General features: G+C 58.3%; 4 protein-coding genes across 4 annotated transcripts in view; 3 read left to right on the forward strand and 1 right to left on the reverse strand.

The window, feature by feature from the left end:
- Positions 1-1,023: 1,023 nt before the first annotated feature.
- On the forward strand, positions 1,024-4,737 carry VOLCADRAFT_102070 (uncharacterized protein; the record flags this gene model as incomplete). The annotated part of the gene is made up of 6 exons (XM_002952579.1): positions 1,024-1,054; positions 1,582-1,699; positions 3,165-3,168; positions 3,695-3,725; positions 3,959-4,281; positions 4,432-4,737. The coding sequence occupies 6 exons, from the start codon at positions 1,024-1,026 to the stop codon at positions 4,735-4,737; spliced, it is 813 nt and encodes a 270-aa protein (XP_002952625.1).
- A 2,627-nt stretch (positions 4,738-7,364) lies between these two features.
- VOLCADRAFT_81918 (uncharacterized protein) lies at positions 7,365-9,222 on the forward strand. The gene is made up of 4 exons (XM_002952580.1): positions 7,365-7,473; positions 7,665-7,728; positions 7,887-8,209; positions 8,486-9,222. The coding sequence occupies exons 1-4, from the start codon at positions 7,411-7,413 to the stop codon at positions 8,789-8,791; spliced, it is 756 nt and encodes a 251-aa protein (XP_002952626.1). The 5' UTR covers positions 7,365-7,410; the 3' UTR covers positions 8,792-9,222.
- A 1,896-nt stretch (positions 9,223-11,118) lies between these two features.
- VOLCADRAFT_93333 (uncharacterized protein) lies at positions 11,119-12,475 on the forward strand (the record flags this gene model as incomplete). The annotated part of the gene is made up of 5 exons (XM_002952581.1): positions 11,119-11,159; positions 11,309-11,400; positions 11,537-11,617; positions 11,730-12,221; positions 12,432-12,475. The coding sequence occupies 5 exons, from the start codon at positions 11,119-11,121 to the stop codon at positions 12,473-12,475; spliced, it is 750 nt and encodes a 249-aa protein (XP_002952627.1).
- A 1,377-nt stretch (positions 12,476-13,852) lies between these two features.
- Positions 13,853-27,496, reverse strand: part of VOLCADRAFT_105607 (uncharacterized protein) — a gene marked incomplete at its 3' end in the record, with an annotated part of 23,653 nt that continues 10,009 nt past the window's right edge. Inside the window, exons 13-31 of the mRNA XM_002952646.1 lie at positions 27,270-27,323; positions 26,878-26,997; positions 26,550-26,579; positions 26,201-26,266; positions 25,945-25,992; positions 24,918-25,512; positions 23,717-24,581; positions 23,276-23,501; positions 21,848-22,516; positions 21,556-21,703; positions 20,981-21,116; positions 19,883-20,466; positions 19,524-19,849; positions 18,570-19,381; positions 18,327-18,387; positions 17,560-18,047; positions 16,603-16,737; positions 14,130-16,401; positions 13,853-13,906 (exon numbers count right to left, since the gene is read on the reverse strand). Of these exons, the coding sequence (XP_002952692.1) occupies positions 13,853-13,906; positions 14,130-16,401; positions 16,603-16,737; positions 17,560-18,047; positions 18,327-18,387; positions 18,570-19,381; positions 19,524-19,849; positions 19,883-20,466; positions 20,981-21,116; positions 21,556-21,703; positions 21,848-22,516; positions 23,276-23,501; positions 23,717-24,581; positions 24,918-25,512; positions 25,945-25,992; positions 26,201-26,266; positions 26,550-26,579; positions 26,878-26,997; positions 27,270-27,323 (7,689 nt within the window). The remainder of the gene's footprint in view (positions 13,907-14,129; positions 16,402-16,602; positions 16,738-17,559; positions 18,048-18,326; positions 18,388-18,569; positions 19,382-19,523; positions 19,850-19,882; positions 20,467-20,980; positions 21,117-21,555; positions 21,704-21,847; positions 22,517-23,275; positions 23,502-23,716; positions 24,582-24,917; positions 25,513-25,944; positions 25,993-26,200; positions 26,267-26,549; positions 26,580-26,877; positions 26,998-27,269; positions 27,324-27,496) is intronic.

The following is a 27,496-nucleotide window of genomic DNA, read 5'->3' on the forward strand; positions in this document are numbered from 1 at the left end:
TGCGTCGTACCAGGACAATTCACAAGCAGAGGACGTAAACAAGGATAGGCGAGGCCGTTGGCTTAGTACATATCTTGCCACCGCGCCAAAATTTGCAGGCACAGACGTTTGCTGCTTGCGTGGGGGTGTCCAACAGTATTTGTCTACCTGGAGCAACACATCACTTCTGACTAGTCTTAGTGTTAGTCTTAGTGTTAGTGTTAGTGTTAGTTTAAGTCTTACTATTTGCCTTCATCAGGCTTATGACATTTTGCATTGTACACGGGGGACCCGTGCCTCGACAGCTTTCCGTGCCAGGTTCTTACCTCCGAAGACATATTCCTGTTGGTGCTGTCTTTTTTCCTTTTGCCTTTCAGCAGAGGGTCTATAGGCTGTGGGCCGTGGAAGGACGAACCTCCAGCGACCTCCAATTCGAACACCACCTTGTTTCGACCTATTTCCATTGCCCCCGTTTTCCGTCGGGCCCTGTTGACGCTGCCCCCATTCGACCGCTCAGAGACTTCGACCAACAATTCCCCTCAACCTGCCTTCCCAGATATGTGGAGGCGTATATATATTCGAGCCAGTGGTTTTCCTGGTTCCGATCCTTCCTTTCTTCCTGTCTTCTTTTGACCGAGCTGGTGTTCCTAGGGTTGGACACTTCAAATATTTTGCTGCTTTTATGCTTGAGGAGCCTCTGCTCCTTCCTTCTCTTCATGCGAAAAACATTCCTTAACTGCTTAACTGCGTCTGCGTGGCGTGACATTGCATAGTGCTTGTTTATTAGTGTCTAAAATAGAGATGGAGAGATGTAAATGTATGTGCGTGTGAACGCCTTCAAATCCTGCGATGCGTGTTCACGCATCATGGGGGAAGAAGAACACTAAAGTTCCCCTTCTTCTTCTTCTCCTTTAGTTCATCCCGGAACTTTAGTTCTTCCCCTTAAGGAGTAATGTCCTCATTTCTGAGTTATACGTGCGATACACTTCCCCTTTTTGTTCTTGTTCTTGTTCTTCACGCATCATGGGTAAAAGCGTTGTCTCCATGTTTAGGAGTGTCTACTATTTTTGCTGCGGTTCGATATGTTCAGCATTTTCCTGTTTTTCTTGTTTTTCAAGACGGTCTGGACGGTATAACTTGATGCGATGATGGCAGCTGCGTGGGCAGTAGCAGGCAAGATTTTTCAATCGTGCCGAGATCCAGATACAGCTCCAAATCCGCGCAAACGTCGCACACAGTCACGTGCATGGTTCAGGTGTATGCACGACGTGGTTGATTGAGGAGGCATCGGGGGCGAGCCGTGTAGTGACATACGCCGCTTGCGTCCATCCCTCATTCATTCACTCACGCACTCACTCGTGCCTCACCGCGCTGCCTTCGCATTTGCTTCCAAAAAGTATGGCTGAGCTGAATTGCGTGAGGGATCCTAACAGGTAGCAGGCCGCATCGGGCACGCATGCGCACAGAGCGCTGGCAGCAATCATCATTTCTGGTATATGAGTTTAAAGATCTAGGTCCTGGCAGATAGTATGCTGTTACAGGGTGGTATAGCTTCTCCAGCGGCCCCCTTTCCCGAGGCAGTTCCTTGCTCTCCCCTGCTAGAGGGGCACCCTAATCCGTTCACCCCATCCGACTTCCGAGTGTATTCGTTGGGTTCAGCAACTCACCACCAGCATCCAACCAAATCTAGCGGATCAACGGCGCCTCAACTTAGTTCCTGGTCAGCTCGCAAGTTGATATAATCACGTCCTACACCGTCCACAAGATGGGGTCCACCTCCCAATCCAACACTCCTCAAACACCCTAGGAGTCGGCAGGCGGATAGTATGGTTGGGACGCTGACGGTAAAGGAAGACCGGTTAGTTGCCTTGCTGGGCCTTGCTGGACCTTGCTGGACCTTGCGTACATCTGCTCTCGCACCGTCCAGGGTCAACGATAAGGTGCTGTTGGCTGTAGCTGTGTATGGTCTGTATGGTCTCCGAGGCTGTGAAATGTCTGATGGTGGCAACCCTCGCCTGCCTTTTGGGCAATTGATGGCCCATAGGGGGTTATGCCTCCGCTTCATGCGCATGGGCTTAATAAGGTTGTGTGTGGGGGAGAGAAAGAGGTGTTTCAGTGTCCTGCTGGCTGGTTGACAAAACGATGCATCCGTACAGGATAACCTACTGAAACATGGGATTCCATCATTTTTGGGAGCACATGCTTCTGTGGTCCTTTAGTTTTAGTCCTTTCAGAGGGTGACAAGGTGTGGATTCCAAGGAAGGCGATGTTTCGGCATCGCGGGCTGCAGAAGACGAACTTTTCGTCTGTGCAACGTGGACCCCCCGTACCCGTATCAATACTTGTATAACGTCCATGGGGCCCCCGGCTTTTACGGACACACCCGCACTTGTGTGCACCTGTAACTTGTATTATAATAATGTACCAGGCCATTCGTAATGTGCCAGGAGATTTCAGGTTCCTGGGGTCTCTGAGGAGCCGCTGCCTAGCTTCCACTCATAAACCTGTTCGTTGGCATTGTATTGGCTGGGCCACTCCAAAGCATATAGTCCCTGGTAGGTGATCGAGTAGCGCATTGCTATGTAAAACATATACCCTCGCAAGTCGTCCCGAGAACCGACCGAACTAGGTAGCCTCCAGCTCCCAGGTAGCAAAATCTGAAGCCAAAGGGTTCTCTATTCGTTGTTTTAACGTTTTGATTTCGTATCGTGGTGGTAACCCGGCAGGAGGGAGCGCAGGGATGCAGAGGCAGACTGAGAATCCTCTTCCTCTTCTCGCAGGCAGTCCTCTCAGTTAACGCGACGCCAACCCGACAGACTGAAAACAAAATAGCGCCTCCTCCTAGCTCTTTGGATCACATGCAATTGGAAACGCTCATCTCGCAGGAAAAGACGATCCCTTACCAACTATTTCACCGTGTTCAAGATGGCCGTGAACTTATCATATCGTTGACTGGAAGTAACGTAAGATTACCCACACGGATATGCATGCCCAAAGATCGAGACTAGCAAGACGCGCATCTCCCGACACTTATTGCAGCAGTCAGATACATTGGCCATGATGAAAGGGAGCCCAACATTTCCAATGGAAATTGTCAGCCCCAATTAGAGATACATATTTGAAGTTCCAGACAAGACACTCACCATTTCAACATGACTGATGCTCAGACATGTACGTAACCTCAGGCCCGTAAGCAAAACATAAGCATAATGAAAAACTGAAAACATTCTTAACAAGAAAAAGCCATGCTTTAAACTGTAAGAGCGGATCTCCAGAGCTAAGCAGTTCCGAATTTCCGATCAACTTTCCGTACGATTCTGGGCCTTGCGTCAGTGCAACCAGCAAGTTTAAGCCCCAAACCAGCGCTATGTAGGCATAACAAGTGAAGTGCATTACGTACAGAATTAAATACAAGAAAAATGGCTGCTATTGCAAAATCCGCTGTCCGCAGCTTGGTGCGCCCCTCGGTAGTTAACCGGGTGAGTTATATATGTAAATAACGTGTTGAAATTATGGCAATGAATGCATTTAACTAGTAATACGTAATGTCTCGTCGAGCTCACAATGAGCTCACGGAACATAACGCTTGCCATCCGCTTCCCGTGTCAGCTTTAGAGTGATGCATTGAAATGTGCTGCGCTTCTGCGATGCCGTTCAACAAGCCTTTAGTTTCCCTTTGCAGGCTGCTCGCGTCGTTCCTCGCGCTGCCATCGAGTGGTATGGTCCTGACCGGCCTAAGTTCCTTGGTGAGCTGCGCATGCCGTTGTCCTGCCGGCTAGCATGATTTTTATTAAGAGGACTTGGTCCACTGTGCTGGACCACTAGTATAGGTATGGTAGTCCCCGCTCCTCGGGAAATATCTACGAAAATATCTGTAGATCAGGTTTATGTGGTAGACTGGACGCGGTCTTCTGCTTCCCTCTGCATCCTGAGGACGCGATGTTAAGTGCATACCCATTCCGTTCCTTCGCTCCCTCAGGCCCCTTCTCTGAGGGCGATACCCCTGCCTACCTGACTGGCGAGTTCCCCGGCGACTACGGCTGGGACACTGCCGGCCTGTCCGCTGACCCGGAGACCTTCAAGCGCTACCGCGAGCTGGAGCTCATCCATGCGCGCTGGGCCATGTTGGGCGCTCTGGGCTGCGTGACCCCCGAGCTGCTGTCCAAGTACGCGGGTGTCTCGTTCGGCGAGGCTGTCTGGTTCAAGGCCGGTGCCCAGATCTTCGCTGAGGGCGGCCTGAACTACCTGGGCAATGAGAACCTGGTGCACGCGCAGTCCATCATTGCCACCCTGGCCTTCCAGGTAGGATGGAAGTAGGTGATGTGCCTGTCATGATTGTCGGACCCAAAGAGCGTCGAATATTTTGTCTGATGTGCCTTGAATTGCCGCTGCTTGTTGAGAAGGCTATCGACTATCCTCATCGCACATGCCCCGTCCGCCTCATCCCCGCAGGTTGTCGTGATGGGCCTGGCTGAGGCCTACCGCGCCAACGGCGGCCCGCTGGGTGAGGGCCTGGACCCGCTGCACCCCGGTGGCGCCTTCGACCCGCTGGGCCTGGCGGATGACCCGGACACCTTCGCCGAGCTCAAGGTCAAGGAGATCAAGAACGGCCGCCTGGCCATGTTCTCCATGTTCGGCTTCTTCGTGCAGGCCATTGTGACCGGCAAGGGCCCCATCGAGAACCTGTCTGACCACCTCGCCAACCCCAGCGCCGTCAACGCCTTCGCCTACGCCACCAAGTTCACCCCCTCCGCTTAAATGTGCGAATCGGTGGTTTTGTTAGTATATCTGGCGGGTCTTGTCAGCGAACTATGCCCCTAGGTTATATAGGTAGCTCATATTTTTTGGTCATTGTTTTACGCTTTAATTCTTTTATGTTAGGTGCAGGAGGAGACGATATTGTCAATTGGAGATGATATGTCTCTGGCAGGTGCATCATGCAGCGTGTCTAAGTTGTTTAGAGAGCTGTTTGATTATTTGATTGAGTGGCCTGGATTCATGTAACTCTTTTACAATGCTCCAATGATGTACAGAGCTCCAACTACATGACCCATTGGTAAATGAGGGTAAAGATCGTTTGAACATAGGATGTCATTGGTCATTGTTGTTGAGCGTCAACAGTAACTAGTGAGGTATATCCCCACGCTGGAGAGTTACACAAGCAGTTAATCAGGATTTGGCAGTAAAGTTCAAGCACATAAACTGACATTCACCGTCAGCTATTAATTAATTGTTGTGGATTCAGTGCTGCTTATTATATGCTTTTTTAGCGTAGGATTTTCTAATGAAACCCTAGGTCCCTATAAAACTCAATAAGAAAAGGTCGGGGTTTGCCGCGACTGTGCCAGACTGTGCCAGCTGATCGCTTTTGTGATGATGACGCAACGATGAGTCCCGTTGCTACACGCGTTTCAATGCCGCCTGTTGCAAAACATTCACACGCGTACCACGCTTGCACAGCTTGCTCGCGGTAATGTGGTATGCTGCCATTATGCTAACAAGCACGTCCGCAGTATACTACGTGTTGACGGTTTCTGTGGCTTAACATGGACAGCGACGCACAACACTTAGTGTGCGAATGCACCAGTAGTGAATGGATTGATCCCCATAACAAAGGAATCCTTGGGTAAGTATCACCGGAGCATATCCTGCACCCAAACATGGTAAAATAACCAGTGACTGGAGCCAGCCGGCGCCGGTGGCAAAAAAGCGCATTCCTCATGCAAACAGAGCAGAGATTGACGGCTTGAGTTGGTGACAAAGACGGCCTGAATTGCAGCATGAGAAGCTGGAAAACAAAGTGGATTGTGGGGCTGCTACTGCTGTCCCTGTCCGCAACACCGCCTGCCAGACATTCTCCTGCCACTGAGCGATACAGGCTCCCGCAAACACCAGCAATAGCATGCAACAGCGCAATGACCCCCTTCACGTGTATGGGTATATCGGTTCAGGTGTGTGCGAGCTGCTTTGTTTGACATAAGGTGAAAGTACCTCGCGTGCTAACAGAAATGCATGAAGAGAGCCCCTTACGACAGCAAGCGCAGAGGCTCCCAAGTGCTCGCCGCCCACCAGGCGCAATTACACGCCAAAGGCGTACCCTGCCACAATTTCCACAGCGCGCCGTGGCTGACGGTAGCTGCCGTGCTGCCGTAGCTGACGGTCCATTCATTTATTGCCGGTGTCCTGATACCAATCTTGTTGAGAATAGCCGAGGACCGTGAAAAGATTGCACAAAAGCATATGGACTTGCGATATCTTGCCATAGCAAAAGGAGTTGAACAATTCGGATTGGATTGGCGAAACCGGAAAGCGGAAGATATGCCACGCAAAATGGCCAAAACACCATACATGAGCATATTTCAAATTATTTAAGGCAGCGATGCACCTACAGCATTTAGGTATGTGGTGAGAATGCAGCAGAAGCAATCAATAACTGATGTTTTAAAATGCACCGATATTGTGAATCGGAATTGAATAAAAGTATCAGGAAATGAAGATAACCAGTTCAGAAGGGCAGCTTAAACCGTTTTGCGCTGTGAAATACGCTGAGAGATACGTGGATTGAAAGATACTCTTAGATATTAACGGTAGTCCCGGATACATAAAGCGTAGTCGGACCTTACAAGAGCGCTCAAGTGTGTGGTTGTTACAGTGGGCTCCAGACTCCCGAAGAGTAGAGCCATCGGGCCAGCTGGCCGTGCACTGCAGTAGAGACTAATATACCAAAAGATTATCATCTCAGATAATTAACCTCTCATCGGTAACCGCTCTCGCGAACAAATCAATTTGCCAGATATAATCCTCAAAAAGGGGTGATGTGCGCCAACGTAATGTGTTCAGGCCCGGTATATCCTGCAGTTATTTGCAAGTTGAAAGCCAGAGATCTGCTGACGTTCCCAAAATATCTTTCCTCGCTTCCTTGTTCAATCGTAAAACGGCGCGTCCATTTCCTTGGGTGCCTGACTCTCACAGGGCGCTTAAAGCCCCATGTGCGAGGGGTAGCATATAAGATGCAAACATATCTTGAGCAACGCCAAAGGACACACCCAGCAGTAAAACTGCAGCATGTCTTTGGAATAAATGACATTCCCGTAATAAGCTGTGATGCATGATGGCAAAGTTTAGACATGTTGCGGCACGAAACGCTGAAACGATGACAAGTTGCAGGAAAGGAGTACATGGAGACGTAATGACAAACATCATACAGTAACCTGATTGGCGATCAAAATTCATAACGAGATCATATCAACATGCACTACATCTCGCTCCATGAGTAACGCAACAGTCGCGATCACCTTTCCGTACGATTCTGGGCCTTATGTGAGGCCACCACGCACATACAAAAGGCCATCGACCAACACGATTTTGCACACACAAGTAGTGAACGTATCTACTACTTTCATCGTGTCACCTAATACACTTAATATAAACATGGCTGCTATTGTGAAGTCCGCCGCCCGCAGCTCTGTGCGCCCTGTTACGGTCGCAAGCCGGGTGAGTACTTTCCGCCGAATCCGCAGGTCGACATGGGCCAATCGATAACACTGGATGTTCCTATTCTTTCCTAGATCTATTAGGCTTTTCGGGCAGCGCAAGCTATACGCAAGCTTGGTGATTTGCGTTATACCTTCACCCACCCCCAGCACCTTTAACGATGCGCTGCCTCCCTTCCCTCTATGCCGTAGGCTGCTCGCGTGGTGCCTCGCGCTGCCATTGAGTGGTATGGTCCTGACCGGCCCAAGTTCCTGGGTGAGATGGGAGGGATAAGTTCACGACATGGATAGACACCAGTTACCTGTGCTATGATTCACCCTCGGTTTCCCCTCCGTGCTTTCCGTATTCTGGACGCCATGACGACGTCACTAGGCCGGTGCTGACTTGCCTCCTCCGTTCCTTCGCTCCCTCAGGCCCCTTCTCTGAGGGCGATACCCCTGCCTACCTCACCGGCGAGTTCCCCGGCGACTACGGCTGGGACACTGCCGGCCTGTCCGCTGACCCGGAGACCTTCAAGCGCTACCGCGAGCTGGAGCTCATCCATGCGCGCTGGGCCATGCTGGGCGCTCTGGGCTGCGTGACCCCCGAGCTGCTGTCCAAGTACGCGGGCGTCTCGTTCGGCGAGGCTGTCTGGTTCAAGGCCGGCGCCCAGATCTTCGCTGAGGGCGGGCTGAACTACCTGGGCAATGAGAACCTGGTGCACGCGCAGTCCATCATTGCCACCCTGGCCTTCCAGGTAGGATGGAAGTAAAAAAAGTAGATGATAGGTGCGGGAAGATGAAGGCCTTGGTTCGAGTGAACCTTTTTATCCAGCCCTATAAACTAGCAGCGCCTCCGTTGGGTATTTGTGACGTCACTCATCTTTGCTGCAGGTCCCTAAACCACTATATGAAGAGCAACGTCCACAGCAGACGTAAAATAGGTCATGGCAATTGATCATCACACGCTCTGTAAATCTATTACTGTGCCCAATTCTCAGTTCGCCTGGGTCCCGTCCGCCTCATCCCCGCAGGTTGTCGTGATGGGCCTGGCTGAGGCCTACCGCGCCAACGGCGGCCCGCTGGGTGAGGGCCTGGACCCGCTGCACCCCGGTGGCGCCTTCGACCCGCTGGGCCTGGCGGACGACCCGGACACCTTCGCCGAGCTCAAGGTCAAGGAGATCAAGAACGGCCGCCTGGCCATGTTCTCCATGTTCGGCTTCTTCGTGCAGGCCATTGTGACCGGCAAGGGCCCCATCGAGAACCTGTCTGACCACCTCGCCAACCCCAGCGCCGTCAACGCCTTCGCCTACGCCACCAAGTTCACCCCCTCCGCTTAAATGTAGCACCTGGTCGTCTTGCGCACATCGCATGCCTTTGAGCCTGAACTAATAAATGGCGTGCCTGATTAGCTGTGGCGTGGTTGAAGCGCTGTCAGATTCTTTAGGGCAGGACTACCGGTACTTCGCAAGGATTGCCAGTTCCTGTTTAACTGCTATTAGATAGATCTTTGTCAGGATAGCTTGGGTGCGTGAGACATGATTAGGGACACAGCCGGCTGGAGGTACTAATCTGAGAAGAAAAACCCTTACTAATTTTCTACTGACCCTGAGAATCTTAAATTGTGTTCTTTAAAGTTTTGATTATTCAACTACTTGTCTTTTATATACTTTGTGGACGCTTGCCTGTTGATTGCAGCGTCCTTTGTTCATGTGTGGCTTGTTACATAACGGACCAGAGAATCTTTCATCACGTGTAACTGAAGCCGCTGAAGCCGCATAGCATGTCATTCATATCCAGCAAACTTGGTGTACGTTAGACCACGCTCTTCTCCTCCAGCTGTCTCGCTTTCCTCTTGGGCGACATTCCTCCTTTCCATACTGTCCTCGTAATGTTTGAAGTTTAGCAAATGCTTGCAACATTCCGTCTTTCTGTCTCTCTCTGTTGGTTCTACGGCTCTGTGGTGGCTGTAGGTGCCGCGACCTGCACCATGCACTGGTTCCCAACGCTGGCCTGGGGACCGCCTGCCAGCAGGGGTCAGGGGTCAGGGGCCTAGGCTAACCAGTGGCTCTCAGGGGCGTTTACTCCCCTCAGGCTGCGGCTGCCGCTGCGGCTGCGTTTTGGTTTTGAGTTGTTAGCCATGGCCGTGGGCGAGCATGGTGGACCTGCACGCCTAAGGACGTGCTCAGCTATAGGGTGGTGTGATGGTTGCCCCGGTACCAAGATTGCGGCGGCGGTGATGGGCCGGCTGCCGCCAAGTTTCCCACCTGTCCGCTTTGAGCGGCTTTTTTAGCCGTGTGGGTCATGGTGCTACAAAGTCGCTGCTGGATTGGGTAGCCTGTGAGGAATCGTTTGGGTTGTGGACTCCCGTACATGGGGCATATCAGCGGTGCCAAGTACCTGTTGAGTACGCCAAGGTGTCGGCTGTGGCCCTGGCATGCAGCAAGTATGGGCCCTCGAGCCGTACCTGCGGCCGCAGGTGGAGGTGGCTGGCAACTCGTCAACAAAATCCAGTCCTGCTGCAGGACTTGCTGTGCATGTTTGCAGCTTGTCTGGCAAACGGCAAACCGCGCAGAGGGGTCAGTATCTTCATAATGCCCCGTAACAGCATATGCACTCTTCGGCCTCAACGGGCTGGCCAGCTAGTCACCTGCCTGTTTAGGCTTCATGTTTTGCAACTTTTTTTCCTTAAAGGCTCCCAGCTACGACACACCCCACGCTTAAGTGGCGATCTACGCAAATTACTAATTATAACTTAATCAGCTACTTCACAGCTATCCGATGACCACTGCATAACCGGGGTTTTCAATTTGGGCGAAGTCCTGCGTGATCCAAGTTTTTATTCCGTCAGGGCGGGCCAAGGGCAGCGACAACAACAACAACCTAACGCGCCTTGCTCGGGGCACGCAATTACAAGCGTGCAGGCCTGATCACTGGCAGCCAAAATCATCAGATTAATATAACCTCTTGGACAGAGTGTTGACATGGAAACAATTGTCTGGGGGGGATGAAGCGTGGCAAGTGTCGTAAAATGATGAGCTATGTACGTCATCCCGCAGCGATGGTACTGATAACGCAAGAAAGGTGCTGTTAGCAGCATTAGCAGCCTTCCTCTCAGTTCAAGATACAGCCGCAACAATGGTCCGATGCGGCAGGGTCCTCAATAGATGATCAGCTAGGTTCGTCTCTAGTGCAGAAATAATGCACGGCCAGCCTGGCCCGCTGGCTCTACTCTTCGTGCGCATGGAGCCCACTGTAACCACCACACACACTCACTTAGCAGGCAAAGAACTGTTGTGTTGTGATCTCCAGGATTACGGGCGCGTCGCATGCCGGTCAACTGATAAATACCTGTACCCACACACGCACAAGTAAGTAGGGATAGCTGAACAAGGAATATGGGGTAGAGAACCCTAGGGTAGTTCAAACCTAATAATAAGTGCAGGTTTTTGCAATAAATAACGGACACAGAATGGTGGCGATCTAAAACAAATGGTGTCTCAATAAAGCCTTCGTCAGGGGTCCCTCCTAGCCTTCGTCGACGGCAACTAGGGTTAGGATGTCGCGTACGGCAACAGATAACAACAAGCAAAGTGTCCACGCAACTTTAAGGCCGGGACTCGCTCAGGGTCCATCAACGTATGTGTTTGTGTGTGTGTGTGTGAATATGTCCTATTTAAGAAGAAGAAGCATCACCTGTGACGCGATGTGAGTTCAAGAAGGTACCCAGTACAGAGGAAGGTGCAATGTGGTTCGTGTGTCTGTATGTATATCTGTGTGCTTCGTGGGGGGCGTGTAAGCCCCGAGCTAGGAAGCGCTGTCCTGCATGGACGTCATGTGCGATATCGACTCCCCAGGCCGGCACTGCCGCTAGCTGCCACCGTTGCCGCCGCCACCGCTACCTCGGAAGTAATGATACATACATTCGATGGCACGCAGGCGCCCGCGGGTACATACGTACATACATATAGGTGTACACATATGACCCTTCCCAACCGTGCCGGAGAGACAGGGCTAGAGGGGCCCCGCCCGCCGCCGCCTCCTGCTCCACCCCGCCCGTGCTCCATCCTCCTCTTGGCGTGCAGGCTTACTGCCGCCCTTCCTGACCATTTCTTCACCAATGGCCCCCCAGGTTACACTTTCGGAGGGTAACACAACTTCAGGAGGTGTAGCACACACACACACACACACACGCACGTTCCCCAATGTGGTGGCTCACTAATGGATGAGTCACCGCACCTGCGCCTGTCGTACCTCACCCGCCCACGTGTGCTCCAGTGCCAACCTTTCCTGACCGGGGCTTGGGCGCAGAGAAGGTTGGACACACAGTGGATACAGAGAGGAGGTTGCTTATCGGTACGCTTCGGGTCCCTGGGGCATCCACCAACACCAACACCAACACCAACACCAACACCAACACCAACACCAACACCAACACCAACACCAACACCAACACCAACACCAACACCAACACCAACACCAACACCAACACCAACACCAACACCAACACCAACACCAACACCAACACCAACACCAACACCAACACCAACACCAACACCAACACCAACACCAACACCAACACCAACACCAACACCAACACCAACACCAACACCAACACCAACACCAACACCAACACCAACACCAACACCAACACCAACACCAACACCAACACCAACACCAACACCAACACCAACACCAACACCAACACCAACACCAACACCAACACCAACACCAGGGGCCAGCATCACATCTCGCATTTTTTACCAATACGTGCAATCGCACACACTCGCCTCTCTCCCTCCCTCTCTCACCTCTCTCTCTCTCACCTCTCTCTCTCACCTCTCTCTCACCTCCCTTTCTCACCTCTCTCTCTCACCTCTCTCTCTCTCACCTCTTTTTGAGTAGCTTGGAATGAGGCCCAATGAGGCCTCGACAAGTTTCGACACGCCATAGCCTCTCTGCCTCGCTGGCATTTCTCAGATCGACCACTTGGGCAAATGGCTGCCCTCGTGGTGGAGGGCTAATGCGCGCCAGCCAGAAATTGGTCCATGGGCCACCCGGGCCAGTACCGGCACTCCTAAAAACACTTGCTGAATGTGATCACCACACGGGCCGGCTGGAAATAAAGCTGGCAGTAGAAGTCGTACCACGTCGCATATGTGCGTCTGTGTCAATGTGTTCAATTTGCTGAGAACCCTTCTCTCCCTCTCTCTCTCTCTCTCTTTCTTTCTTTCCCCGGGGCGGGGGGTATCCAACTGCGCCAGGCTCTCCCGCCCATGGCCATCTTCATTTTCAAAAGTTAAGGCCCCCCGTACTGCCCTACCTGCGCTGCGCTGCCCGCCTAAAGGCAGAAGTGGCAGTAGTACCAACAGCAGCAGCAAAGCAGCAACAGCAGCAGTAGCAGCAGTAGCAGCAGTAGCACTAGCAGTAGCACGCACCCCGAAATGCCCGAGTCTCAAAGACAGATGTCGCATGCAGTTGAGCTCAGCTGTCGTCTGTCGCTGCTTATTAATGAGAGCAATACGCCCTTCAAGAGGCCACCAACAGTTCAGATCAGATGGTTCTTATAAATAGAATACCCATAAGTAACTGAAAACATAGGGCCTGCTTGCCCAAAACCAAATTTCCATGCCCCGTGCACGTGACATCTAAACGCCCCACCCAACCTCCCACCCCCACCCGGCTCTACATACGCTCACGGACAGGCTTCGGTTGGCAAGATCCCCTTCCTCTTCCCCTTCCTTCCCTTTCCCTATGCACGCGAGCTAATATGTACGTACATGCCTGCCGCGCGGCCTCTTCCTCAGGAAGCACCTCTCCCCCCCAGAATTCAATCTGTGGCTACTGCGCGGCTGTGGCTACAGCCGCAGCCGAGGCTGTTGTAGCGGTTATTGCAGCGGTCAGGATATTGTGGTTACTCTGCGGCTACTGCAGCTACTGCAGCTACTGCAGCTACTGCAGCTACTGCAGCTACTGCAGCGGGTGCGTGTTGCTGTTTTCGGTCCGCTCCTGCTCCCACAAGGACGGCGAGATGAGCATTCGAGCCGTCACCTCCACCGCCGACTCCGTCGTGGAGGCTCTCCGCTGCTGTAGCAGCTGTAGCAACTGCTGCTGCTGCTGCTGCTGCTGCTGTGATCCGGAGGGCGATCCGGCGATGCTGCTACAGCCGTCCGCCGCCGCCAGCAAACTAAACTCTGTGATGGTGGTTGTGGAGCCGATCACACCGGCCCCAGCATCTGACCCAACGCCTACTTCAACGCCGCCGTTGCAACCACCAACCGGCTCTCCAACCGATAAAAAACCGCCCGAGACGATCTGAGCGACCCGCCACTCTCGGCTCCCCATAAGGCCTCTGGTGCCCATCTGGCGTCTCAGGTTTACAACCCCGGCCGTGCCGTCCTCTAAGCATGCATCCGGATCCAGTGCCGTACACGATCTCGTCTGTGGCAGCGGCACTGTACGGCAAAGCGGCATCGGCGGCGGCATCGGCAGCGGGACTGGAAGAAAGGACAACTCACCCGTACCACCGTCGCTGTTGCCGCTACGTCTGCCGCCGCCGCCGACGACGAAACCTCCGTCGCCATCGTGGCCGTCGTTGGCGTCGCCGTCGCCGCCGGCTTGCTGCCAAAACGATGTCACCTGCCGGCGCAGGCGCTGACCCGCCTCAACGGCCTCAACGGCCTCAACGGCCTCAGCGGCCTCAGACCGCTCAGACTGCTCAGAGGGCTCAGAGGGCGGCGGTTCTAAACACCCAAAGTACTGGCCACCATCGCCACCATCGCCGCCACGACCGCAATGGCCTCCGCCGTTGCCATTGCTGATGTTGCCGTACTCATCCAACTCTCCTGTCCAGTACGGGCTGCCGCTGAGGCCGCTGGTGGCACCACCGACGCCGTCAGCATCTCGACCGCCGCCGTCGGCGCCGCCTTTGCTGTCAGCCTGCCTTGACGACCCGCTGGCCGTCGCCTCCTTCTGAGTTGCACTGCTATCCGTACCACCAGCACCCAGCATCCTTACACCACCCTGCGACTGCTGCTGTCGCAACTGCTGCTGTTGCTGTTGATTGTGGTGATGGTGTTGGTGTTGGTGGTGTGGCGGCGGCGGCGGTGGCGGTGGCGGTGGCGGCGGCGGTGGAGTGTAGCGGCAGCCCACCGGCTCCGTCAGGTACCTCACCAGCGGACCTCCACATATTCCAGCCCCTGTACGGCACTCCTCGCCGCCAGGCTCCTGCACCGTCATGGCGCGGGGCAGCCGCGGCAACTGGTCATCCGCCGTACACAGCCGTCCAGGGCACCCCTTGGGAGACTCGCGCACCACGGGTCGCGGCGACGGCGGCAGCGGTAGCCGCGGCGGCGGCGGCGGCGGCGGCGTCGCTGAGAGGACGGCCGTCGACGGGTTCCGCTGCCAGCTTGCAAGAGACGTCGGGTCGTGATGTTCGAGCGGCAGACTTTTTCCGCCACTGCCGCTGCCGTCGCCACTGTCACTCGCACCAGCACTGTCGGGTGTTCCGTACATGCCATGACTGTCACCGTTACCATTGCTGTCTCCGTATCCAGCTGCGTCTCCGTTGGCAGTGGCCGAGGTGGCGGCGGCTGCGGAGCCGCCGCCGCCGCCGCCGGCCGTACGCCAGATACCGCCCAGGCAGGTGCTGCCACCCCAAGCCTCGCGAAAATGCAACGCGGCAAACGACAAGCTGTGCTCCTCCTCCTCCGCCTCCTCCTCCTCAAGTCCGCTGGCGCCGCCGCCGCCCCGGCCGTCGCCGCCGCCGCCGCCGTGCGAGCGGGGCCTGCTGTCACAAAGTTGCTCTTGCTGCGCCTGCCAAGCCCCCAGCTGGCGCAGCGGCGGCGGCGGCGGCGGCGGCGGCGCCAGCAGCGGAACCTCGCGCTGTTGCTGAAGGTTGTGAATGTACGGCGTGTGGGAAATGGCATCCCGGGTGTCGCTGGGGCCCCCGGAGGTAGCGGCGGATACGGCCGTAAAGTCCTGAGTCGCGCCGTACGATGTCGCAGCGGAACAGGAGGGCTTCCTGGGCAGGCGCGACCAACAATGGCGGGACCACAATTCGTCCGCAGACGCCGCGTCCGGCGGCGGCGCCGTCGATGGCGCAGCGGCAGGCGTTCCCGGGACAATTCCGGGAGATGTGCGCTGCCGCGGAGGCACCGACGCCAGCACTGACGCTGGTACCGGGGCTGGCTTGCAGACGCCGGTGTCCCGTGTCAGGCCGGCCCTGTGCAAGGCTCTAGAGGCGCCGCCGGCACCGCTCCCGGCGCTGTGGCCGGTGCAGCCCACGAGGCTCGCAATCGCAGCTGGAAGGCCGCCGTCGACGTGCACTCCAGCTTCCAAGCCGTCGCCGCCGCCGCCGTCGCCGCCGCCGCCGCGGCCGGTCACGGCGGCGGCGGTGGCGGCGGTGCGCCCCGAGACGTGCCCCCCCGCGGCGCAATCTTGTCCCTTCGAAAGGGCTTCCGGAGCCGCTGGGTAGTACGACAGGACGCCCTTGCTGTTCTCGCCATCGCTGTCGCCGCAGAGGTGCTGCTGCGGTGGCGGCGGCGGCGCCGCCGCTTCACCATCCCCCTCCCGGTTCCCGAAGGACAGCTCCGAAACCCTGGGAAGCGGCAGACTGGCGGCGCTACGGGCGGCGCTGCCGCCAGTATACGGCATGAGCGAGGAGCAGCCCCAACGCCCGGCCATGTCCTCAGCTCGCTTGCAGCCGCCGCCGCCGTCGCCGCCGTCGCCACCACCGGCTATGCTACGGATGCCAAAAGCACAGCGAGCTAGCTGGCCCGACGATGGGCCTGCGGTCGAGGGCTGTGATGGCGCTGGCCAGGGCGCGACATGAGCTCCAGGGGGGCCGCTCGGCCGGGAAGCATTGAAGAGGTCGTAGGTGCGTAATGGCCTCGACGGCGTCGGCGATACTGCCGCCGCCGCCGCCGCCGCCGCCGTCGTCGCCGTCGTGCTGCCACAGGACAGCGGCGGCGACAGCGGGTTCTGGTGCGCGCACATGTACGGGTACATATACGGCGGATATTGACACGGTTGCTGCTGGTGCTGCGGCGTCGGCGCCGGCGACGGCGACAGCGGGGAGCCGTACGGTGCAGGGTAAGGTGGTGGCGACGGCGACGGCGACGACAACAGTGGCGGCGACAGCTCCCCGTACCCGCCACTCCTCCGGTCGACCGCCATGGGGGCACTGCTGTCCAGCGCCGGCGGCGGCGGCGGCGGAAGCCAGCCGACGGCAGCAGCGAACCGCCGCCTAATTGCATCAGCGCCAGGCTTCCGCGGATGGTAAGAACTGCAGTACGTCCAGCGGCATGAGTCAGCACGCTGAAGTACAAATTGATACACACACGCTGCGGGGTCCCCCTTCCCCCGTCAAAGCTTTTTCCCCGGGCCAGAGGGTCCCCGCCCTAGGCCAGTGTGTTAGTGAGGCCGCGTGTGTATGTGTATGTATGTGTGTATGTGTATGTATGTGTATGTATGTGTATGTATGTGTATGTATATGTATGTATGTGTATGTGTGTGTATGTATATGTATGTATGTGTATGTATGTGTATGTATATGTATGTATGTGTATGTGTGTGTATGTGTGTGCGCGCGCATGGAAAGCATGCAACGCGGCGGCATGTTCTACAAGAGATCTAACTGAGCGGCGGAAGCGATTGGACTCAGTCCCCTCAACAGACTAAAAAGTAAAGTCCATGAGAACCCAGCAGAGGACCAACAGGATCATAAAACCTCTATCCGCCTACACACATATACACATATATACATACATAAAGGCAGGCGGCTGGCAGGGTTCAGATCCGCCTGCCGACTTCTCTGGTGTATGAGAGGTGATGAAATGGGAGGTGGCCCCCCATCTTATGGACGGTGTAGGACGTGATTATAGCAACTTGCGAGCTGACCAGGAACTAAGTTGAGGCGCCGATAATCCGCTAGATTTGGTTGGATGCTGGTGGTGAGTTGCTGAACCCAGCGAATACATTCTGAGGTCGGATGGGGTGAATGGATTAGGGTGCCCCTCTAGCAGGGGAGAGCAGGGAACTGCCTCCAAGGGAAAGGGGGCCGCTGGTGAAGCTATACCACCCTGTAACAACATACATACATACACACCTGCAGACGAACACATGGCACTTTCCCCTCCGGGAGTGCGGATGGTGAGCTCTCAGTAGGCCGCCGCCGCCGCCGCCGCCGCCGCCGCCGTGGTGGTGGTGGTGGTGGTGGTGGTGTAGCGGCAGTAGCGGAGAGAACGCCACCAGCTGAGTTAAGGCCGCCAGGTCGTCGGTGGCCACACACGCAGCCGCATCCGCAGCTGCCGGTGCAGATGTACGAGTGGCGGTAGCGGCGGTAGCGGCGGCAAGAGTGTTGCCATTGCTCTGTCCCCAGCTGTTCGTGTCACAGGCGATGACTTGCGATTGCTGCTGTTGCTGTTGCTGTTGCTGCCGCTGCTGGTGTTGCTGTTGCCACAGCGGCTTTATTGAAGGTGACGACGAGGACGAGACGCCGCTGCCAGTTGCTAAGCAGCTTTGCCTGCTGCTGTACGGCTGCTCCGGCGGCTGTGGCCGCGGCACCAGCTGATGCTGAAGCAATGGCGACGGCGGCTGCGACGGCGGCTGCGATAATGAATGCGGTTGCTGATGCACCACCGGCCTCTGCAGCGGTGATGCCAGCTCATAAGCACACGCTGCCGCCGCCGCCGCCACCGCTGGCGACGAGGCTGGGGCCGACGGCGCCGCGGCCGCCATTGCCGCCGCCGCCGCCGCGGCCTGCGCTGCCACCGCTTCCGCACACGTGACGTCACAACACAGTACCTGGCCGCTGGCCGCCAGGCTGCCCGCCAACCTCAGCGCTAGTCGTACAGTTTTGCCGCTGTAACCCACATCGTGGGTGTGGTCCTGAACACTCCAACTGACTAGCCCAGTGGCAACGCCTGCACGCATTCTGCAAGACACAGAAAACAAGTGTTGTACGGAAAGAGAGAGAAATGTGAGCAGCATGAGAAGTGTATGGAGTTGGTGACGTGTGCGCGGGAGTTGGTGTGTGTGGAATAAATGGCTTGGCCCTCGGAGACCACCCAATGTGGGGGTGCCGTAGCCGTACAGGTTCGGCGGAAGGAAGCGCACCTCAAGCCGCGAAGCAGCAGCCGCTTGGAGCGCCGCGTCCCAGCCTGCGCGCTGCCGCTGGCGGCGACGCCAGCGGCGCCAAGACAGCTGGTGGCGCCGCCGCCGCCGCCGCCGCCGCCACCTGCGCCGCTGCATCCAGTACCGCCGTCGCTGGGCTCGCAAGGCAAGCCTCGCGGCGGCACGCGCTGCGGAAGGATTTCGTCCAACGCCTCCGCCTCCGCTTCCACTTCCGCCTCCGCTGCCGCTGCCGCGGCGACCGCGGGCGCCCCGCCGCCGCCACCAGCGGCGACGCTGCCGGCATAACCCTCTTCCAGCCTGCTGCAGCTTGCACTCGGTGGCAGCGGGGACGTGCTGGCGGGCGAACAGCGATGGCGACGGCACGGGTAGTTATGGTGAGTGTACGACAGGAAGTCCCCCACATCCGAGGAAAACTGACAGCCGCTGGCGGAGCCGCCGTTGCGGAGTTCCACGTTCAGAGAAGAGCTACAAAAGCACCGAGCAGAGGAGGCTGCCATGCCATCACCGCCACCGGCGCCGCCACCGCTGCAGTACAACCCACACGCGCCGCGGAAGAGGGGTAGGGCTTGCCGAATGCTGCCCTGGCTGAGGGACGTGGAGGCCTGCAAATCCTGGGCGCGGCTTTGGCCGCTACAACGGCAATCACGCTGGCCGTTGTTGTAACGGTTGCTGTAGCTAACCGTCGCTTCGTCACCGTTGTCAGTTGGACACGACGAAATGGGCAGTAGCATCTGCGCATCCGTGGACGTGGCAGCAGCTTCTTCCGTCGCGCTCTCAACGGGAAGATCCGCACTCTGCGCGGGAAGCAGACATACACACAGGGGAAAATGGATGTTGCATAGTTGTTACCGTTGCCGTATCGGGGTCGCCGTACTGCTGGTAGTTAGAGCCAGCCCAGCTGAGCCGCTGCTTGCCGACACTTAAGCACCTACGTACCTGTAGCAGCAGCAACGGCGAGGAGTCCGCCATAGCGGCAGAGGTCAGGCCGCCGTACGGTATGACGACGGGGCGCGCGTGTGCCATGCCGTACGATATGTCACATCCGCTTGTGAGGACTGCTCCGCCGGCGGATGTGTTGGCCTCAGCCGTCGCCGGTCCCGTCAAGGCACCCGCCGCCGCCGCCGCCGCCGCCGCTGCGGCCGCCGAGCCCTTATTTGCATCATTGATGACGCCATCGCCGCAGCCGTCGCCGTCGCCGTCGGCATCAGTGGCGCCGGCAGCGCCAGGGAGGCCCTCGGTTACACGCTGTAAGCTAGGCCGAGCTGATGAGCCTGAAGGTGAACCGCCGTACTCACCTGAGGACGCCCGCTGCAGGCACGAAAGCGCATGGGCCTCCGATAGCGTCTGCCGAAGGCTGCCGTACGGCGCACCGCCGCGGCCGATGCCGACGCCAATGCCGTACGAGGAGATATCATCATCACCGTCGCCACCGTCGCCAGACCCCCGGAAGGGCGACAACGCCCGTCCACGGTGCTGTTGCTGCAGCACGCCGCACGACCGATGGCTGTACGACGGGGCGGTAGTGGCGGCAGCGCTGGCGGCGGCGACGCCGCCGCTGCCCCCGCCGCTGCCATTCGCTGCTGTCGCCGCCATGACGGCGATAGACACCACACCGTATGCAGAAGGGCCGCCGGTGGCGGCGCGGCGTGGCACGTACGACGGTGTTGCGGAGCCGGCGCGTCGGCTCCGATGCATGAGGCAAAACCTTGACGGCACATGCGGGAATGCTCCCGAGGTGCTGCTGAGGGCCGGCGCCGTACTGTCCGCCATCGGCATCGGTACTGCAGCCGCCGCTGCCGCCACCGCCGCCGCTGCCGTGATGGTTTGACAAGACGCGCTGCCCGCAGGCTCCGCAGCCGTCGCAGCAGCAGCCACCGCACTGGCGGCGGCAGTCGGGGTGCCGGGCGGCGAGCAATATCCGGCAAGGTGCCGTCGCAGCGGCGACACCGCGGCATCAAACGTGGAGGCGGAAGCTGAACGGCGCGTATGACTGAGCCTGGAAGAGATCCAGGCCGCTAGACTGCCAGCGGCGGGTTGAGAGGCGAGGTTCCAGCCGCCAGATAGGGGTAAACCACCGAAAATCAATCGGTGATGGTGATGGTGATGATGGTCGTGGTGGTGGTGGTTGTGATCGTTGTGATGGTGGTGTTGATCATTGTGATGGTGAATTCCATGGTAATGCTGTTGGTCGCCGTGGTGGTGGTGGTGTTGGTGGTGGTGATGGTGATGGGGGCTGCTAGCAGCACTCAAAGCGCCACTGATGCGACTCCGCCATGACTTTGCTTTGGAGGCCAGCGGCGGCGGGGGGGCCGCCGCCGCCGCTACCGCTGCTGGCCGGCTTCCTGCGCTACTGCCGCCAGCGGCTGCGTTGGCTATTGCGCCGCTGGGTGCACTGCTCCGATTCCGGATCTCGGCCACTGAGCTGTTGTCTCCGGATCTGGATCCAGATCCGGATTCTGACGAGGAATCCGAATCCGAATCCGAATCTGTGACCTCCACTGGCTCGCAGAGCTCGTGTGAGAGCAGCTCCTTTATGTGACCGGGAGGGGGGAAGGAGCAGGACGCACGAGTCATGAGTACATGCAAAAGAAGCAACTCGACTGGGTCAACTGCCGCGATTTCCACGCAGCACCAAACACGAAGGCCGAAGACCAGGCCTGGCGCAGGGGGAAGGGGGAGAACCCCCCTAATGCTAACAATATTGGCCGAGGGTCCCCGTGATCCAATACGTGCGAGAAACACAGCAGCTACAGGGAGTGGGGTGGGGCGGGGCTGGACGGGACGAGGCGGGGGGGGCGGGGGGGGAGACCAAGTGGGGGTGTGGGGTTGGGGCCAGAAAGGACGTTCTCCTCCTCTCCCCGCGTCACCCCGCCACCCCCAACAGGCCGCCACACTCGCGCCCCAACCTGCCTAGGTACGGGACCATATGTGGGGGAGGGCAAAACGCCCATTAACGCCACCCACTTACCACCACCTACCACCACCACCACCACCACCCGGCCGCCTACCTCCGGCCAGGCCGCCTCCAGCAGTTGCGACCTGAGCCCCTCCGCCCAACGAACCGCAGAGACAGCGGAGGTGAAGGCCGCGTAGAGCTCCCCCGGGTGCGGGCTTGACTGCGGGGGGAAGGGGGAATAGGTCCTCTTATTTGAATAAAACACATGGGTGCGTGCATGACGTCGTACATGATGCCGTTCGTGATACCGTACATGACACCTGCGAGAAGGGAGTGTACGGCAGGGAGAGGCTGACGTACGTACCATGTAACCCCCCTGGACCGTTTTCAGCTGCGCCTGCGCCGTGTCGTGGAACAGCCGAAGTGCCTCTTCCGCAACACGCTCGTCCCACGCCAGCAGCGTTGCTGCCGCAGGCACTTGTACGACGACGTACGACACGCGGCCGACCGGCGCGTCGTACACGTCATTCAGGGCGATGAGGTCGGAGGGCACCCGCGGCGGCGGTACGATCGCCAGACGCTGAGCCAAAGAGGCGCTCGTGACCCAGTATACTTGCATCTCCGCCGCGGCTGACGTCGGCGCCGGCGCCGCAGCTGGCGGCGCCGGCGGTCGCGGCGCCGACGCGGACGGCAGCTGCTCCACTCTCGAGGGTCGTACTAAGTCGCAGCCGCCGCCACCACCGTCACTGCAGCTCGTTCGGGGGCCACCGACGACGGCGGCGATGCTGTACGAGTTCGGTGTGCATGCCACCGTCGCTGCCGCCCCCATTGCCGCCGATCCGGCGGCGGCCTCCGTGGCGGAGTTATGGCAGGACGGTCGAGAGTGGTGCCGTACAACCAGCGCATCAAGCGCGCCGTCGGAGGCCACGCCGGGCAGGGAGAGCGCGGCGGCTACCGCAGCTACAGCCGACGGCGCCGCCGAGGATGACGTCACCGCCGGCCGTCCCTTCACGAACGTTCCCATATGCAGCATCTGCAGGACGCCAAAAAATTATCTGGAGGTTGTACGACATCGGCCTTGCACGCGTGCGTATAAGGCCCAGGTATCCAGGGCAGCGGCAGCGGCCGACACCGTCAATGGCCTTCGTGCCAGTGGTGGCCATTCAGTTCAGTTCGCGCAAATAACGAGCGACAAGTAACGAGCGACAAGTGACGAGCGACAAGTAACGAGCGACAAGTAACGAGCGACACGTGACGAGCGACAAGTAACGAGCGACAAGTAACGAGTAAAAAACCCCAAAGCTGGGGCCTAGCGTAATCTTAACGCGTTGTCGTACGCAAAAGGTAACGCCCCGCGGCTGCCGCCACTTAACTGCCTGCCTAGAGATCTACTAGTGGCTTTGGAGACGGGTTACCTAAAGGTAGGCGACCGCTCTGCGCGCTCGGAACTTCAGGATCCGATATGGGTGGTCCTCGAAATAAGATCTGGATCCGGTCAAATTTTACTGATCTGGGTCGGCGACGTCCTGGGCCTGACGCATCAGTCGATCCGATGTGGGTCGTCGGATAACTTTCCCTGTCCTGGATCAGTTGAAGCCGATCTGGGTTGTTGAGATGAGGATATGGACCTGGATCTGGATTTGAACCTGGATCTGAACCTGGATCTGGACCTAGAAGTGGAACTGAATCCGGATCTCGATCTGTTCTGTTTCCTGCTCGGGCGCTCAAAATCCCCCCAACCCCCAACCCCCGCAACAGCCACCACCAGCCCCACCGCCCCAAACTCACTTACCAGCGTACCCCCCTGCCGGCCCCCGTTGTGGTGGTGGACAGCGGCCTCCAATCCAGCCCGGGCCGACCCGCTAAGGAACACCTGCCCGCCGTGTGCCATGTCCGCCACCGCCTTGCATGCCGCCACGCACGGCCCGCCGTACACAATCCGCGCAGCGGCGGGGTTGTACTGCATCTCCGCCTCGCTGTACACCCCGGTGTGGATGCCCACGCGCACGCGGAGGCCTCTGTGTTTAGTTGGTAGTTGACGGTTGAAAATTAGTGGGCGGTTGGCGTTTACATGTTGAAAGGAGAAATCGGATTTTAATTTTTTTAGAGGGATGATGACGGAGGGTTTTATGGGATAAATGCAGTTACCTCCTGACTGTGGTGCTAGCGGGCCATAGGCATAGAAGGTACGACACTACAACAGTACGAATAACACGATATGGGGCCGTCGTACCTGAAAATGAGCGAACGCCGGCCGCTTCCGCAGGCTCCGTGTCCGGAAGCGCCAGGTTGCCTCAGCTCAGATAACACCTGGCCCAGGGTTTTGCCGGGGGCCGGCGGGCCTGGAAGCAGCGGCGGTGACAGCCGCGGTGGCGGCGACTCCGCCGCCACCACCTCGGCCTCGGCCACCGCCGCAGCCGCCGCTGCAGCCGCCAGACCAACCGTTGGGACGCTGTGACTGGAGCAGGCGCTAAGGGCTGCGTCGGAGCAGACGCTAAGGCCGCCGCCGCTGAGAGGACCGCCGTTGCCGCGCTCGTACGGCAGCGCCGACGGCGGCCCGGTGCATCTGTTCGGCGGCGGCAACAGTCCTGGCGACGTTGCCGCCCTTGCCGTCGCCGCTGTTGCCGCAGCCTCCGCGATCCAACCCCGCGACGTAGTTGGAGGTTCGTAGGGCCCCAAAGAGGACCGTCGAGACCGCAAAGTCAGAGCCAGCGCAAGTACGGACCGCTGCGGTGGCAGCGGCGACGCCGCTGCCGTACCCTCCAGCGGCAGCAGGACTGGCGTGATCCCGGCACTTGGCTCGGCATTGTCGCAACTGACATCCCCAACACCGTTGCCGGAAGTCCGCCGCCGCGGCGGCGTCATAACCACGTGACGGGGTTGTACGGTAACGGGTGACCTGCCGCCGGCATCGCCGCCGTCAGCGTCATCTCCGCCGCCAACGATAAGGACAATGCCTCCGCTTGTCGCTGATCGTGTGCGCTGCGTCGCATCCGATCTGGGAGAGCCCTCCTGCGTTGACGCTGCCGCCGCAGCGCCGTACATTCCTGCCGCCGCCGCCGGTAACAACCTCCGCGGAAGCGAGCCGCGGCCTAGACCTGCGCGCGGCGGCGGCTGCAGCGATGTTGCCGGCGGTGTCGTTCGCTGACCCCATGACGCCACCGGCAATGCAGCTCCGGCCGCCACGGCCGCAGCCCGTGCCGCCGCCGCCACCAACAGTCCTGGAAATGACAAGCGGAACAATCCCAGGCCGCTGCCGCCGCCGCCACTGCCGCCGGCGGTACGACCACGATCGCAGCGGCCGCCATCACCACCGCTGCCGTCGCCGCCGCAGCTGCCGTCGGGTACGGCCTCAGATTCTGACACGGAGGCGACCGGCGGGGGACGGCGACGCCACTGCGCCGTACGCAAGGACCACTCGCCGCTGCAGCTACCGCCGCCGGCTGCGGCGAGTGGTGCCATCAGCGCCATATGGCTATGGCTTCGTGGCGGCATCCGCACCGCCGCCAACTTGCGTCGCGGCAGCGGCGACATGCCAAAACTTGGAGGCGACGTTTCCAGTCGCTGCAGCGGCGGCTTGAGTTCCAATACGTTCGTAACCCTTTCCGTCGTCGTCCGATGCGCGCTGAAGCTGTCGGCGGCGCTCACAATCCCTGAGCCGCCGTAACCGCCGTCACCGTCGGTACCGATGGCCCGATGGCTTAGGGCCAGCCCAAGCCCGAGCCGCATTCTGTCGACTCCGCCGCAAGGGCTGGTTGCCGTCACGGCTGCAGATGCAGCGGCCGCGCCGGCCGCGCCGCCGCCGGTGTATCCGTCGCCGTCGTCGCCGCCGCCGGCGGCGGCGGCGGCGGCAGCGCCGTCGAAGTGGTGGTGGTGGAATGGAAAGCCTTCCGGTAGCTCTGTGTACACCGCTGCGCAGATCTGCCGCAATATAGTTATCCAAAAAAGGATATTTAGGGCCACGACAAAAAAAATTGCAAACATCTCTATGGACGAACAACGAGGCATATTTTTCCGTGTTTTGAGCTCCTAAGGAGCCGGCGGGCAGCAGGATCAAACACTGAAGCTGTACACCCCCATCGTACGACGTCTCGACAGCAACAAGAAGGCGAGGGGAAAGAAGGCAAGGGAAATACGCCTATGGGTCCGTTCCACGTCCAAAACACGTGTGACCCCGGACCTCAGCATTAGTCAAATCCGTGCCGGCGCGTACTGGGAAGGGAAATCATCCTCATCCATGCACTTGAAGGTCACTTGAAGCCCACCACCACCCTCCAACCGAGCTCGTAAGGACCGCGGCAGCCCAGATAAACCGTTGACTGACTGCCGACGCCGAGCCACCCCCACCCCACCCCACCCCACCCCACCGTCCACTTCCACCACCATCCACATCAACGAGCGCCCGCCCTCCCCGCGGCCACGCATGCAGCCCCTCACGCACGCATTCCCCCCCCCTCCCACCTCATCTTGTAGCAGTTGCTGGGGCCAAGGCAGCACTAGCAGCTGGGCCTGATGGGGGAAGAGGCAAAGAGGCAAAATGTTTTCGATGCTGGGGTCAAAACTTTGTGGGTGAAGCGCTCTTGTTCGTGTGTGTACATGCCTGGTGTATGGCTGTTATGTGTGTGTATGTATGTGTGTGTATGGCTGGCGAACAGCACAAACCATGCCGTACAAGGTACAGGCAGGCCACATGTCGATATGTATGTATGATCCCTACCTGGAGGTCCATTGCAAACACCACCGCCTGCTTGACGGTACGGAACGCCAAAATGAACGAGTCACCCTGGGAGGGGTGGGGAGGGAAGCGGGTGGAATTGAGGGGAGCCGGGGGAGGGGGTTGTAGAGACGGAATGTCAAGGCGCTGTTGAGAGAGAGAGAGAGAGAGAGAGAGAGAGAGAGAGAGAGAGTGTTTGTGTGTGTGTGTGTGCGAGGGAAGTTTGGGAATGGCGGTGGCGGTGGCGGTGGCGGTGGCGGTGGCGGTGGCGGTGGCGGTGGCGGTGGCGGTGGCGGTGGCGGTGGCGGTGGCGGTGGCGGTGGCGGTGGCCAGACACGGTGGGCAGCCGCACCTGCAACTGGTGCATGCTGCCTGGGCGGAACTGTGCCGCAGCGCGTGTTGACGTCGGTTGTTTGAGGGCCTTCATAGCCACCGTGCGCTCTTTCATCATCGATTACATGAGTGAGGTAGATAGACACAGGGTGGGTCGCGCGCCCTGGGACGAGCAGTACTAGGGGACTGTGGCCCCTCACGCTCCTGTCCTCCCGCTAGGGGGAGAGTGCTTCGGCGGTCATTCTCGTTGGGGTACGGTTAGGTGCCCCTGGCCAGCGTCAGGCCCGGCTTGATGCGTAACAGAAACAGACAGACAGACAGACAGATAGACAGACAGATAGACGCACCTCGGTGGCTGACTCGTATCCGCAGTGCTCCACCACAAGTCGGCGGATACAGGCATGATGCAGCTGTACGGCAGCACTCATGACGTCAGCAGGCAACGTCTCCCAAAGTTTGGTGGAGCTCTGAACATGAAACGAGGGAGAAAAAAGGGGAAATCCAAAAACACACCACCAGAAAGAGAACGTTGGGCCGGGGCCCGGGAGCAGGGAAGGGCCGGGTAACTGCAGCGTCAAGAGCACCTTTGTGGGTTAGGGGGAGCATTACCTACACTCTCCCGTCGCCCATCCCGTGAATATACACATGCCGACATATATATCGACATACACACCGAAATACAGACAGACATGCACACACACACAATGCCCATCCCCAAGACTCCCCAGCCTCCACGCACCTCAATGTCGGTCACCAGGATGGTGGTTTCGGAGCTGACAACCGGCGCTGTAACCTACAGACAAACCGGCGCGGGCAGGACATACATAGTCATAAGGCCGAACGACGCATCACAGACAGGCACACAAACAGTCACACAAATGACTGAGTTTTGTGTCCGGAATCCAGGCCCCGGTAATGTGAGGAAGGCGGGGAGGAGGAGGAGGCGGGGGAGGAAGGAGAAAGCCT

This window comes from Volvox carteri (genome assembly GCF_000143455.1).
Source record: "Volvox carteri f. nagariensis unplaced genomic scaffold VOLCAscaffold_31, whole genome shotgun sequence".
Classification (NCBI taxonomy): Eukaryota; Viridiplantae; Chlorophyta; class Chlorophyceae; order Chlamydomonadales; family Volvocaceae; genus Volvox; species Volvox carteri.